This window comes from Jaculus jaculus, chromosome 19, assembly GCF_020740685.1.
Source record: "Jaculus jaculus isolate mJacJac1 chromosome 19, mJacJac1.mat.Y.cur, whole genome shotgun sequence".
NCBI classification, from domain to species: domain Eukaryota; kingdom Metazoa; phylum Chordata; class Mammalia; order Rodentia; family Dipodidae; genus Jaculus; species Jaculus jaculus.
Window position 1 is genome coordinate 20,023,648 of NC_059120.1, and position 13,128 is coordinate 20,036,775.

General features: G+C 41.6%; 1 protein-coding gene across 2 annotated transcripts in view; it reads right to left on the reverse strand.

Annotated features, from left to right (window-relative positions):
- The window catches only part of Hfm1 (helicase for meiosis 1), a 90,549-nt gene extending 87,894 nt beyond the window's left edge, over positions 1-2,655 (reverse strand). For both annotated transcript variants that reach the window (XM_045138669.1, XM_045138670.1), the window contains exons 1-2: positions 2,585-2,655; positions 373-485 (exon numbers count right to left, since the gene is read on the reverse strand). In XM_045138669.1, the coding sequence (XP_044994604.1) occupies positions 373-485; positions 2,585-2,655 (184 nt within the window). The remainder of the gene's footprint in view (positions 1-372; positions 486-2,584) is intronic.
- Positions 2,656-13,128: the final 10,473 nt, after the last annotated feature.

A 13,128-nucleotide genomic window follows, 5' to 3' on the forward strand; every position in this document is an offset into this window, starting at 1 on the left:
ATCTGGTTCCCTTTAGTACAGAGCCAGACAAAACTGAATAGCAGAAACCAGAGTTTTGGCAGCAAGGGAAAAATATCCTCATAGATCAGTCCAAGCAAGTGTATGATAAGGTTCTGTGTACTTTGTATATGTACCACATATGGTACCTAAGGTGAATGTTCTGGATCATAAGATTTGATGGGCACTATTTCACAAGCAAATGCCTTTAACTGCTGAGCCATTTCTCCAGCCCTCTGGACACCATGTTGAGTAAGAAAAGTCTTTTGACTTTCACCTAATTTTGTTAAGATAAAGGAATTAACAGTTTAATGTGTTAACAGACTGTTTATAATGGTATGACCTACATGAGCTTGGCTTTAAACAACAATTTACCTAATAGTTTATGGCTTTCTATTTCCTCTTCTAACTCTTGAGTTCCTGGAATTTCTGAAATCAGTGGAGCTGGAGGAAGAAACCAATCCAATGATTTTTCATCATTCAGAAAGCTATGTAAAACATAAAAATGTGATATATGTTAATAAGGATGCAACATCAGAAACTGCAGTTACTGAACATTATTCAAATCCAGAATCTTGGATAAACATTTTATTCACTAAGTTTTTCACTGTTTTGTGTTATTCTCATACACAGTGCTCTCAACACCTTCCCCGTTCTCCATATCATAGGGTTAATGATCCTGCTATGTGAGACACATTACCTGACAGCTATAATTCCAACTCATTTCTCCAGTTCAAATGACAGTAACAGAATTCTTAAGCCTAATTGAATATTTTTAAGTAGTCCATCATTATCAAACTTTAGCACTTGAACTATTATGTTTAACAAACTACTTAAGACATACTTCACTTATAATCATGGATTGCTAATGTATAAATGGCACCATGAAACACTGTTACTGGTATTCTAGTGTATTCTGGATTATTCCTATAGTATTATTAAAAATTAATTCCTTAGCAAAAATATTTTTAGTCCAGAACCATCTACAAACCACAGAAAAATCTAAAAAAGCAATTTAAACCGACAGTCCATTTATTGGCCTACAGTCATTCATGTGGTTTTCACCAGTTAGCATTTTTATCACTTCTTATGTTTCAACTATGATTCTGGTAACTGATGGTTTAATATTTATTTTCCAATCAAAATTGACTTATCTTTCATTAGGACAAAGAGCAGTAAGGTAACAGGAAATCCAACTGAGAATATAGCACCATATATACCTATACCCAACCCCAGTGATTTCATTTCTTTTTTAAAAATTGCTTATTTATTTGCAAGCAGAGATAAAAGACAGACAGAGAATGAGCATATCAGGGCCTCCAGCTGCTATAAATGAATTTGAGACACATGTACCACCTTGTGCATCTGGCTTTACATGGGGAATCAAACCTAGGTTGTTAGGCTTTGCAGGCAAGTATCTTAACAGCTGAGCCAACTGCCCCCCCTTGTAATGTTTTTTTCTCTACATTTAGGATGTTAATCTCTTGAGTTATTGAGGCTTATTTTTCTACTTATCACAACACATAGCCTATAGCTTATATGGCCATGTTGTCCAATCTAAAACCTATAACATATTATCTGACTTAATTGACAGACTGCCTAACAATACCAGAACATTTGAGATTTAGGCCTGTATCACAAGGTCATACCTGAGGATGACTCATGGAACTCAGCATAGTCCTACTCCTAGTAAGGGACAAAGTTTTAAAAAAACCATATACAAGTACCCAAAGGTCCTCTCCCACTGGAGGCCACAGGACATATGTAATTCTCGAAGTAATGAACTCTTACAACATATGTGAAATATGTTGTCACAATGAAGGAAGCGCCTATGGATTCAATGCCTAGGGTTTTAAAATAGGGGACTAATGTCTGACACATAAATTCCAGAATCCCAGAAGAAAAGCAGGTTTTCAGCATAAGCCATACTGTTGGTATAAACAGTTTATGCACAGTAAGCCACTATTATCAGTTAATGGAGAGGAACTTCCTGAAATCTAAGTTCTCAGACTCTGGCCACAGACAAATCTTCAAGCAGGTCTTTTTAAGGACAGTAGGACAAGCCTGCTATATTAACTCTTTCTGCCCAGGAACTGTCACAAAATCTAAGAAAGATAAGTTACAGGCACACATCTGGCTCTACTATTGCACCTCCTCACAAAAATCACATCTCCCTCAGGATTTCCACTTTTTTTCTAGAGGTACTATCATTCTTCTTGCTGCTAAAGCACAAATCATAGCATAATCTTCTCTACTGAAGATAAACAGGCATATATCAGGCCTTACTGAATCTTTTTTTCTTTGACCATTGGCACAAAGCCATTCTGTTTCCAAGAATTATCATCACTTCTTGTCCTGAGCTATTTATTGAACATTACTTCAGTTTTTACCTTGGCCAACAATAATTTGAGAAATCAGAAATGAGAGGCAAGTAAAAATAAAAGAGCCTATTTTAAACTACAAAGATCTAAATTTCATGTTTTCTAAACATGTAACTGAAATATCAACCTACTGGCCCTTTATTTTTGCTCAGTTGCCATAAAACTACCATCAAACAGTATGCAATAATTTTGGGAAGCAGACTTACTTTTCAGCTTCATCTGGATTTTTAAGGAACCAATTATCCACAGAAAACAAAGAATCATTTGATTTCAGCATTGTTGAAAACTGGGCGTTGTCATAAATCTGTTAAGTTATAAAAAGGGTAGTTTATTTACAAAGGTATAGATGGCTTTTTTCTTTTAAAAAATATATAATTTATTTGAGAGAGAGGAAGAGGCAGATAGTGCAAAAGAGAGAGAGAGAATGGGCAAACTAAGGCCTCTAGCCATTGCAAACTCAAGACACATGCACCACCACCTTGTGCATCTTGCTTTACACTGGCACTGGGGATCAAACCTGGATCCTTAGGCTTTGCAGGCAGGTGCCTTAACTGCTGAGCCATCTCTCCATCCCTAGAAGACGACTTCTAAATAAGTAAACTGTAATAATTAATTTCCCACAATGTCCTGGAACATAAAACCACACACAATTCTTTGACCTTTTCCTCCTGTGACTTCCTTGAAAGTGCCTAGATTGCAGAGATTCTCCCTACCCACAGGGACTGACTGAGGCCTTTATGATCCCACAGTGAATATCAATGACCCCAGTGAGGAAGGCCCTCAATGGAATGGGAGTGGGGTAAAGGTTTATAAGAGTATAACCTTAAAAAAATACACAGGCTAGGGGGCTGGAGATAGGCTCAGTGGATAAGCAGATAAACCTCCTTTACACACATGGGGACCTGAAACAACTTCAGTTTGAATCTCCAGAACTCAGGCAAACAGTTGAACATGGCCATATCAAAAGATAAATGAAATGCCTCAATAATGAATATATTATTCTCTGGGCATTCTTGTTTATTCACATGTGTATTACTCTCTTCACACTATCCCAATACTTTAAATGTATCTTTCTTCCAGTCTGCACCTGGCAAATTCTTACACATTCTTCAATGCACAGGTCACCATTTCTACAAGCATGCACATTGCTCCTTTTTCATTTCAATAATTTCTTTCTGCATCTCAACACTACATACCAATTTTTCTAAATTATGAAACATGAAAGGATTTTCTACATATCAAAACATAAAAGCAGATGCACAAATCATAAAATATAAATTATATTTCTAATTCTTCCATGATAGTCAATACACTGAAAATTTGTCCTCCGTACAGAAATTAAAATGGAAAAAGCCACATGAACAAACTCCGTAGCAAGACAGTTTGTTTCTGATGTTGAAACGTTGCTAATAAAGAGATAAATACAAGTGAGAATGATATTGGGTGGACACTTCTTTGGCCACGTGCACTCCTTGAGAAAATGGTACTAGTGAGGATAAACCTGAAAATACCTTAGTACTGACTTTTCTTACTCATCCAGAATGCTGTGGGTTTTTCATTCTTTTACTCATTAGGGTCCCCCCACCAACCTGCTCGGATAGAACTGCCATTTTTGTATGGCCCTTTCACTCCAGTAAGTGTGGTTTTTTTTTTTTTGGTTTTTCGAGGTAGGGTCTCACTCTGGCTCAGGCTGACCTGGAATTTACTATGTAATCTCAGGGTGGCCTCGAACTCTTGGCGATCCTCCTACCTCTGGGATTAAAGGCGTGCGCCACCACGCCCGGCTAAGTGTGGTTTTAAGAATATCTAAAACAGCAGGACTATATGAAAATAGAAGCCTTGAATAACAGGGCAAATAAGGTGAGACAGAAGGCATTCATTCAGAATATGCTAACAGAGTTTTAAGAATTTTATGCAAACAACATTCAAACTTGAAAAGTTATTTGAAAAACCACAAATGAAAATGCTTATTTTTCAAAAAGTAACAAAAATACTCCTGTCTTCATAGTACTGTACTTTTTCTTAAAAAAAAAAAACTTTCAATAAATTAAAACATTCCCCAGGTTACATTTATATGGATTTGCCTCTTTAGAATCTTAAGGGTAACATTTATATACTTATTTTTTTATCCTAAAATTTGGAAATAGCACAACAAAACAAATTGAAACTTTTTAAAAATATTATATTTACTTATTTGCAAGAAGAGGGGGGAGAGGGGGAAGAGGGGGAAGGGAGAGAGGGAGAGAATGGGTGTACCTCTAGCCAAGGTACACTACAGATACATGCACCACTTTGTGCACCTAGCTTTATATGGGGAATAGAATTCAGGTCGTTACTGCTGAGCCATAGCTCCAGCCCTAAAGCTATTTTTTAATGTAATGTAACTATAAAAAAAAAAACTTCCTAAGCATTTTCAACTGTTTTTTTTTTTTTTTCTGAAGTAAGGTCGATGGCACCCTTTCAAACACGGGTGTGAGGTGGTGGCTTAAGCCAAACTTGGGACACCAAGGCAGGGCCATCTCCATGAGTTCGAGGCCAGCCTGGACTAAAAAGTGAGGCTCCGACTCAGAGTAGCAAACCAAAGCCCTGAAGACCCAAATATGATAGACTTGCTGCCGTGTTCAGTCAGCGAGGCCACGACCAACCCCGGCTGAGGGAACCGACCATCACTCAGGACAAGACGCAAGTTTGCCAGGCCGCGCACAGGACCACGTGCGCCATCCTTGCGGCGCGCACGTGAAGGTCCGCCCTCCACCCCGACGCCAGGGCGGCTGCGGAGCGGGCCACTCACACCTCACCGCGGACCCACGGGCCTCGCGACCACACGCCACAGCCGCGGGCGCGCGCAAGGGGCGGAAACCAGCCCTGAGAGAAGCACCTCAGGCCTCGGGGTTCTGAAAGGAGCCAGCGCCCTGACGTGCTGAGGGCCGCCTGGCCTGCAGGCCCAGTCGCCCGCTGCGCACCTCGCCAACTGCGCCTCACGTCACGTGCCTTCCGCTGTGTGCCCTCACCCACAGAGGCCGCCTCACGTCACGTGACTTCCGCTGTGTGCCCTCACCCACAGAGGACGCCTCACGTCACGTGACTTCCGCTGTGTGCCCTCGCCCACAGAGGACGCCTCACGTCACGTGCCTTCCGCAGCGCACCCTCGCCCACAGAGGACGCCTCACGTCACGTGACTTCCGCTGTGTGCCCTCACCCACAGAGGACGCCTCACGTCACGTGACTTCCGCAGTGTGCCCTCACCCACAGAGGACGCCTCACGTCACGTGACTTCCGCTGTGTGCCCTCACCCACAGAGGACGCCTCACGTCACGTGCCTTCCGCAGCGTGCCCTCACCCACAGAGGACGCCTCACGTCACGTGCCTTCCGCAGCGTGCCCTCACCCACAGAGGACGCCTCACATCACGTGCCTTCCGCTGAGTGCCCTCGCCCAGAGGATGCCTCACGTCACGTGACTTCCTGCGTCTCCTCACCCACAGATGACGCCTCATGTCACGTGCCTTCTGCTGCGTGCCCTCACCCCCAGAGGATGCCTCACACCCCATGTGCTTTGCGCTGTGTGCCCTCGCCCACAGAGGACGCCTCACAACTCACGTGACTTCCGCTACCTGTCCTTCCCCCAGGTGACGCCTCACACGTGAACACTGACTCACCACCCCCAGTTTAGCTTCGTGGAGCTCCTCAAGCGATGAATCGCCAGGTCCTGGAATGCCCCATTTTCAGACCTCCTGATTTCCCGGTCCAAAAATGCATCTTCGGTTTGATAAATAAAGCTGTTACTCTTGGATGTTAAGACTCGGCCAGGTAGATACCACTTCTAAACTTCTAGGGAGCTTTTCTGTCTCCACAAATAGCACCATCCAAAATACTCCAACCTGCCTTTCTCATAGACCTTAACAAGACTTCAGCTCTAGGCCCACCATTTTATTATTACCCAAAAAGTACAGTGCATTATTTCTTAAAATATTACAATGATATCCACGAGGTCAATAGTTCTGAAATTTCAGAAATAATTATTTAAAAGCACAATGAAGTGGGGTTTTTTTGGCCATTGTCATGAAATCTGATTAAATAGGAATTAACAGAATCCTTCAGATGGCTAATACCTGAATGGTGGAGAACTTTACTAGCCTGCATAATCAAGACTAGCATACTGAATATTTTATATTATTTTGTCTTAATGAAACAGCACATATCTGTAAAAAGATATGAAAGAACTTAAAAAATTTTTTGTTTGTTTTATTTTCATTTATTTATATGAGAGAGACAGACACAGAGAGAAAGAAGGCAAAGAGAGAGAGAGAGAGAGAATGAATATGAATGAATATGAATGGGCACATCAGGGCCTCTAGCCACTACAAATGAACTCCAGAAGCATGTACCCCCTTGTGCATCTGGGTAACATGGGTCCTGGGAAATCGGGCCTCGAACCAGGGTCTTTAGGCTTCATAGGCAAGTGCTGAACTGCTAAGCTATCTCTCCAGCCCCTGAAAAAACTTTTAAAAGCCATCAAGCGATATTTTTAAATGTTTTTTAAACTTTATTTTTTACTTTATTTGAGAGAGAGAAAGAGGCAGGCAGAGAGGGAAGGAGAGAGAATGGGCACACCAGGGCCTTTAGCCACTGCAATGAACACATGTACCCCATCGAATGAGGATCTTTTTTGCAGGCATATGTCTTAACCACTAAGCAATCTCTCCAGCCTGTAAACTTTTTGACAACCTCTATACATATTTACAATGTACCCTAATCACAATCTCCCTCCCACTATCCTCCTTTGTCCTCCCTCGGCTGAATCCGGTCTTCTTTCTCATTAGTCTCTCTTGTATTTTGATGTAATCGGGTTTTTTTTTTGTTTTTTTTTTTGCCCTCATATTATGCAGGTCCTGTGTAGGCAGCATCAGCCACTGTGAGGTCCTGAATGCAATGGCCATTTTGTGTCTAGAAGACAGCATGCCAAAGCACTCATCCCCACCCTTTGACTCTTCCATTCTTTCCATTACCTCTTCTGCAGTGGTCCCTGAGCTTGGAGGATGTGGTAGACATATCTCACTCATTGCTACTCTCTTCACCCCTTTGGTGAGTTTTGAGTCTCTCCAGTAGTCACCACCATCTGAAAGAGAAGCTTCTCTACCCAAAGTGAAAGTAGCATTAATATCTGGGCATAAACATTAGTAGTTATATGGCAATTTGGTGGCATAATATATCCACTTAGCCAAACAGTGGCAGAGAGAAATATATATATTTAAATGTTGGACACAGTGGCTCATGCCTATAATCTCACCCCTTGGATGGTAAGAGGTAGGAGGATCTCCATGAGTTCAAGGGTAACCTGGGCTCTAGAGTGAGTTCTAGGTCAGGCTCATGCCTCTAATCCCAGCATTTGGAAGGCTGAGGTAGGAGGATCCCGATGAGTCTGGGGGTTAGTGTTAAAGGCTGCCTCAAAAAAAAATTGAAATGTTGAGGAAAAAAAATTGAAATGTCAGGACTCAAAGAATAAAGCAGACTTTAAAGAAAAGCATTTTTATTTTCTTTCATCTTTTATCTCAAGATAAAAAATACTTGGCAGGACCTTACAATAATGAGATCATGAATTAATACTGTGTATATGTTGCTTACAAATAAGATCAGATTGGGATGTGGATAGTAAGAAATGCCGAGAAGAGCAGTGGTGATACTTTTCCGTACAATCCTTCCCAGGAACAGGGAGTGTGCAGTGAGTGACAATATTGTGACTGGCATCTAGTTATTCATTTGTGATGCATGTTGAGTTAGGATGCACTTAAGCATGGGTTATCTCATGCTCAATTTTATCAGAGTTGAGAAAGCACAGAGTATGTCACAGCAGAGATTTTAACATTTTGGGTGATCCTTGGAGCAAAGTTGGAAGTGCTTTATCCTTATCTGCCCAGAGTCTAAACCCAGCACAAGGGAAAGAGACACACATAGGCTTTCTCACAACAGCTGCCAGCATCAGTAATCACCAGAGAAAGGAAGGGAATGAACTAAAAGACTTTCTCTGGAAATTCTGTCTGGTCATGGCTCCCACCAGTGCTGAGGCCGTGAGATAACTTTCTCGAGGAAAGACGGTCATTGAGGTGGTCTGAATTAAATGGCCACTCCAGCTGGTGGCAACTTGGGAGGCAGAGCCTTGCTGCATGGGGTGTGTCAATGGGGGCAGACCTTGAGGCTTACCAGCCAGCTTGCCAGTGCTCAGCTGCTCACTGCTTTCTGATGGCTGCGGTGGCTGGATGTGACACCCAACCTGTTATCCTTTCCCTGCCATGATGAAGCGTCTCCTTGAGCCTGTAAGCCAAAATGAATCCTTTTCTCCCATCAGCTGTTTTTGGTTGAGAGTTTTGTTCAAGTACAACAGTCATGTGGGGAATAACAGCAGCTCAGTGCTGAGGTACTAAGCCATAAGGAAGGTGTTTGCCCGAACTGGAAGCAGCAGACTTGGAAAGCGAGGTGAGAGGCCCTAACAATGAGCGAGAAGCTTCCCTTCACTGAGTCTTCCAAAGCCAGATGCCTTGTATAGGAGGCATCTGCTGCCTCAGTAGAGGCAAAAAGAGCAAATGAGCTGTCGCCATGCCTATTTGCAATATTTACTGTTACCTGGGGTGGACTTAAAGTGTAAAAAATGATTTTTTTGACTTCACTCTCAAGTGGCATCTTTTCCAACATGTACGATTCATAAAAACAAATCACGTAAAAAATGCATACAACATAGCATCCTCTAAGCAGCTCTGAAAATTTTAAATATTTTATTTTCCCTAACCTAACATTGGAGCTGCCATATGTTTGAATTTTTCTAACTCACAGAGACTGCATAGCAGGTCATGTGACAGGACTGCACCTTGATTTTGTAGCCAAGATTAAGTGTAGCATCTGTTCTTATGAGCTTCAACTAGGAAAATTTCCAGCATCAAAAGTTAGGAGGTTTGATGCATATGCAAAAGGAAAAATGTGTACTTCTCCAAGTACAAATCTGGTACATACAAAGCTAAACAATTCTTCTCAAGATGCAAGAACCATTTTAAGCTTCCCTTATAAAAAGCATAGCTCAACTGATTTATATTTCCCAATTGAGAAAATTCTTCCAAAGTTTCTAATCCACACTTTCAGTTCTGGATTCTAAAAATGAGTAAAACCTTAAGCCAAATAACTCCAACTTCTTCATGATACCAGGAAATTGAAAATAACTGATTTGCATGGGATTAAAATAAAATAGTTAGGGCTGGTGAGATGGCTTCACGGTTAAGGCATTTATTTGCCTGCAAAGCCAAAGGACCTAGGTTGATTCCCCAGAACCTATGTAAGCCAGATGCACAAGGTGGCGCATGCATCTGGAGTTCGTTTGTAGTGGCTGGAGTCCCTGGTACACCCATTCTCTCTTTCCTTGTTTCTCTCTCTCTCAAATAAATAAATATTTAAAAAATAAATAAAATAAATAAAATATTTATAAATAAATAAATAATAATAAAATAAATAAAATATTTAAAAAATAAAATAAGTTACTGGCAGATGTAGAGACATCAAATTGCCCTATACCTGATCCCCTCCTCTTACTGCCTCCTGAACAAGACTTTAGAGTCTAACCCAACAGAGTTGCTTTCAATTTTGGATGATTCTTTTATTTATTGTGTGTGTGTGTGTGTGTGTGTGTGTGTGTGTTGTGTTGTGTTTTTCAGGTGCCCCATGCATGCTTGTGGAGATCAGAGGGCAATTTTCAGGTGTAACTTGAGGCATGGTCTTACATTGTTCACCACTGCTTTTTAACCAGGCTAGCTGACCCCCAGGATTCTGGTGGATTCTCCCACTTCCACCTCCCTTTTCACCTATAGGCATGGCTGGATTATAAACACCTGCCAGAGGTGCCATGGATGTTAAGGTTCCAAACCTGGTACTCAAGCTTGCACGGCAAGTGCTTAATCCACTAACCCATTCCCCAGTCCCCAGATGATTCATTTAGAAAGGACTATTAAGAAACCTGCCATTTCAAGTATGAGATTCCTTCTAGGCCAGACAGTAGGACAATGTAAATATGTTATTATCTGCAGTGACTTGAAGCAAAGTCCACATAAAAAATTGCAGGTGTGCATTATTCCAAGAAGTTCTCTTAAATGAGAAGTCTAAAATTAAGCATCTTAAAATAACTCACATTCTTTACCTCCTGACCTCATGGTTTTATTTCTGGGGGGGGGGGCATCAGTGAGGGATCCTGGCAAAGACACCATTGCCTTCTTCCAAATGCTCTTAAAGTAAAATCATGGCCATTTTGAATAATTGCAGGCAGTTCCTTTAAGTAATTACTGTTTCCTAACATGTTTTCCCATATTATAATATTAGTTGTGTTAGGTTCATTTTTCATTGTCTTGGAGGTCGCTATAGACATCAGCCTTTCCTATGAGAATGAAATGCTTTTTGGGGATATATGTACTGTGTGCTTGCCCCACTTTACTCATAAGGCTGAGGGCAAAGGAACACAAAATACCTCCTAGAGCTCTCTGCTTTCTCTGTCTCTCCTTGGGGTCTCACTGACCTGTCCAGTATCTCCTGACTCACCAACTTCCCCTGGCCTGCTTCAAGTATCTAATGGTGATATGTTCTCAATTTCAGTTTTTCTTATTGATCACTTTTGCAAAACTCTGATTATTTTTGTTGTGTGTGTGGTGTGCATGCATGAATGTGTGCGGGTGCACGTGTCTGCGTAGGTGCTCATGCCAGAGGTCCATATTGGGTGTCTTCCTCGGTCACTTCCACCTCATTTTCTGAGGCAGGCTCTTGTACCGAACCTAGAGCCCACCAAGTTGGCTAGACTAGCTAGCCAGCAAGTACTCGAGATGCTTCTGTCTCTGCCTCCCCAGTGCTGGGATTACGGTTGCATGTTTCCATGCCCAGCTTTTATGAAGGTACTGGGGGTGGAACTTGTGTCCTGATGCTTGCATGGCAAGCAGTTTACCCCCTGTGCCATCTCCCCAGTCTGAAAAACTCTCATTCAAGGATGCTTTCTTCACCTAATTTTTGTTTTTTCAGTTTTTCAAGGTAGGGTCTCACTCTAGCTCAGACTGACCTGGAATTCACTCTGTAGTCTCAGGGTGACCTGGAACTCACAGCGATCCTCTTTCCTCTGCCTCCCAAGTGCTAGGATTAAATGTGTATTCCATAAACTATGCCCGGCTTAAAAACTTTTTTTTTTTTTTTTTTTTTTTAGCAAGCATACAAGATAATTGGTTTCATCTATGATATTTTCATACACATATATTATTGTACCATGGTCATGTTCCCCCTTCCCTCACTACCCTGCCTCAAGGGTGTTTCTTTTTCTAGCTTCTTTTCATATAATTGAATGCAACAGGATTCCTGGGTAAGATGCCATTGTGTAAATCTGTTAGAATTCTATTTCCTGGCAGCTCTTTGCTAAGAATGTCTATGTTCACCTTGTGGCTGGTCTTGGGTTCCTCAGGTATCAGAAATGTCTGCAGTCTCAGGAAGCATGTTTGCTATCCTCAGCACAGAGCTTACAACACTGCCCAGTTTCCTTATATTTAACAGGACCAAGAGCCTCATTTTTATTGTTTGAGTAGAATAGATGTGTCACCTTACAGTCAAGGCAGGTAAAAGAAAGGGTGCCTTCTCTATTCTGTGGGTAAGACCCAGGAGGAACTCAAGGGCCTACAGGTAAGGAAAGCAATTAGAAAGAACCAGGGGCCCTGATCTATCATGAAAAGTCACCTGCCAAGCATTTAATTAGGTAAATGTTAGAAACAAACTTTTTTGTTCATTTCTATTTATTTATTTGAGAGTGACAGACAGAGAGAGAGAGAGAGAGGCAGATAGAGAGACAGAGAGAGAATGGGCACGCCAGAGCCTCCAGCCTTTGCAAACAAACTCCAGACGTGTATGCCCCCTTGTGCATCTGGCTAACGTGGGACCTGGGGAACCAAGCCTCGAACCGGGGTCCTTAGGCTTCACAGGCAAGCACTTAACCACTAAGCCATCTCTCCAGCCCAGAAACAAACTTTTGATGCTTTAAGCAATTGAGATTTAGGACTAGGACTCCTGTGGGCCTAAGGATGAAAGTATTGATACCACATTGTAGCTTTGCTTTCATTAGTCAATGTGCCAAATAAATTTTCTTCAGTTATATCTCAATATCATCCAACTGAGTCATAATGAAAGTTAAATTATATATATTTTTTGGTCTTTTTGTGACAGGGTCTTTTTCTGTAGCTCAGGCTGTTCTGCCACTTACATAGCTTGGACTAGTCTCAAACTCATGGCAGCCTCCCATGTGATGGGATTATAGATGTGAGCCACCACTCCCAGCCAAATTGTAAACATTTTTTTTTTTGAAACAGGGTCTCATTCTGTAGTAATTATAAATACTGACTGTCCTCTAACTGTGACTTTAGAATCAAGGTAATTATATAGCTAAGTCATAGAGAATAAGTTATAAATTCTTTTGGTGGAAAATTTTTTTGAGAACAAGGTTTTACTGTGTAATCACACTGTCCTGGCTAGAGCTCAGAACTCACTACATAGCCCAGACTGCCTTAAACTCATTCAACTTAACTTGAACTCAAACTCAATCCTCCTGCCTCAACCTCATGAGTGCTGGTGTGAGCCACCACACCTGGAAGACGTCTCATCTTTTTCTTCTTGTTTTTTGTTTATGTATTTTTTTTTTTTATGAGAGAGAGAGACAAAGAATTGTCATGCTAGGACCTCCAGCCACTGCAATCA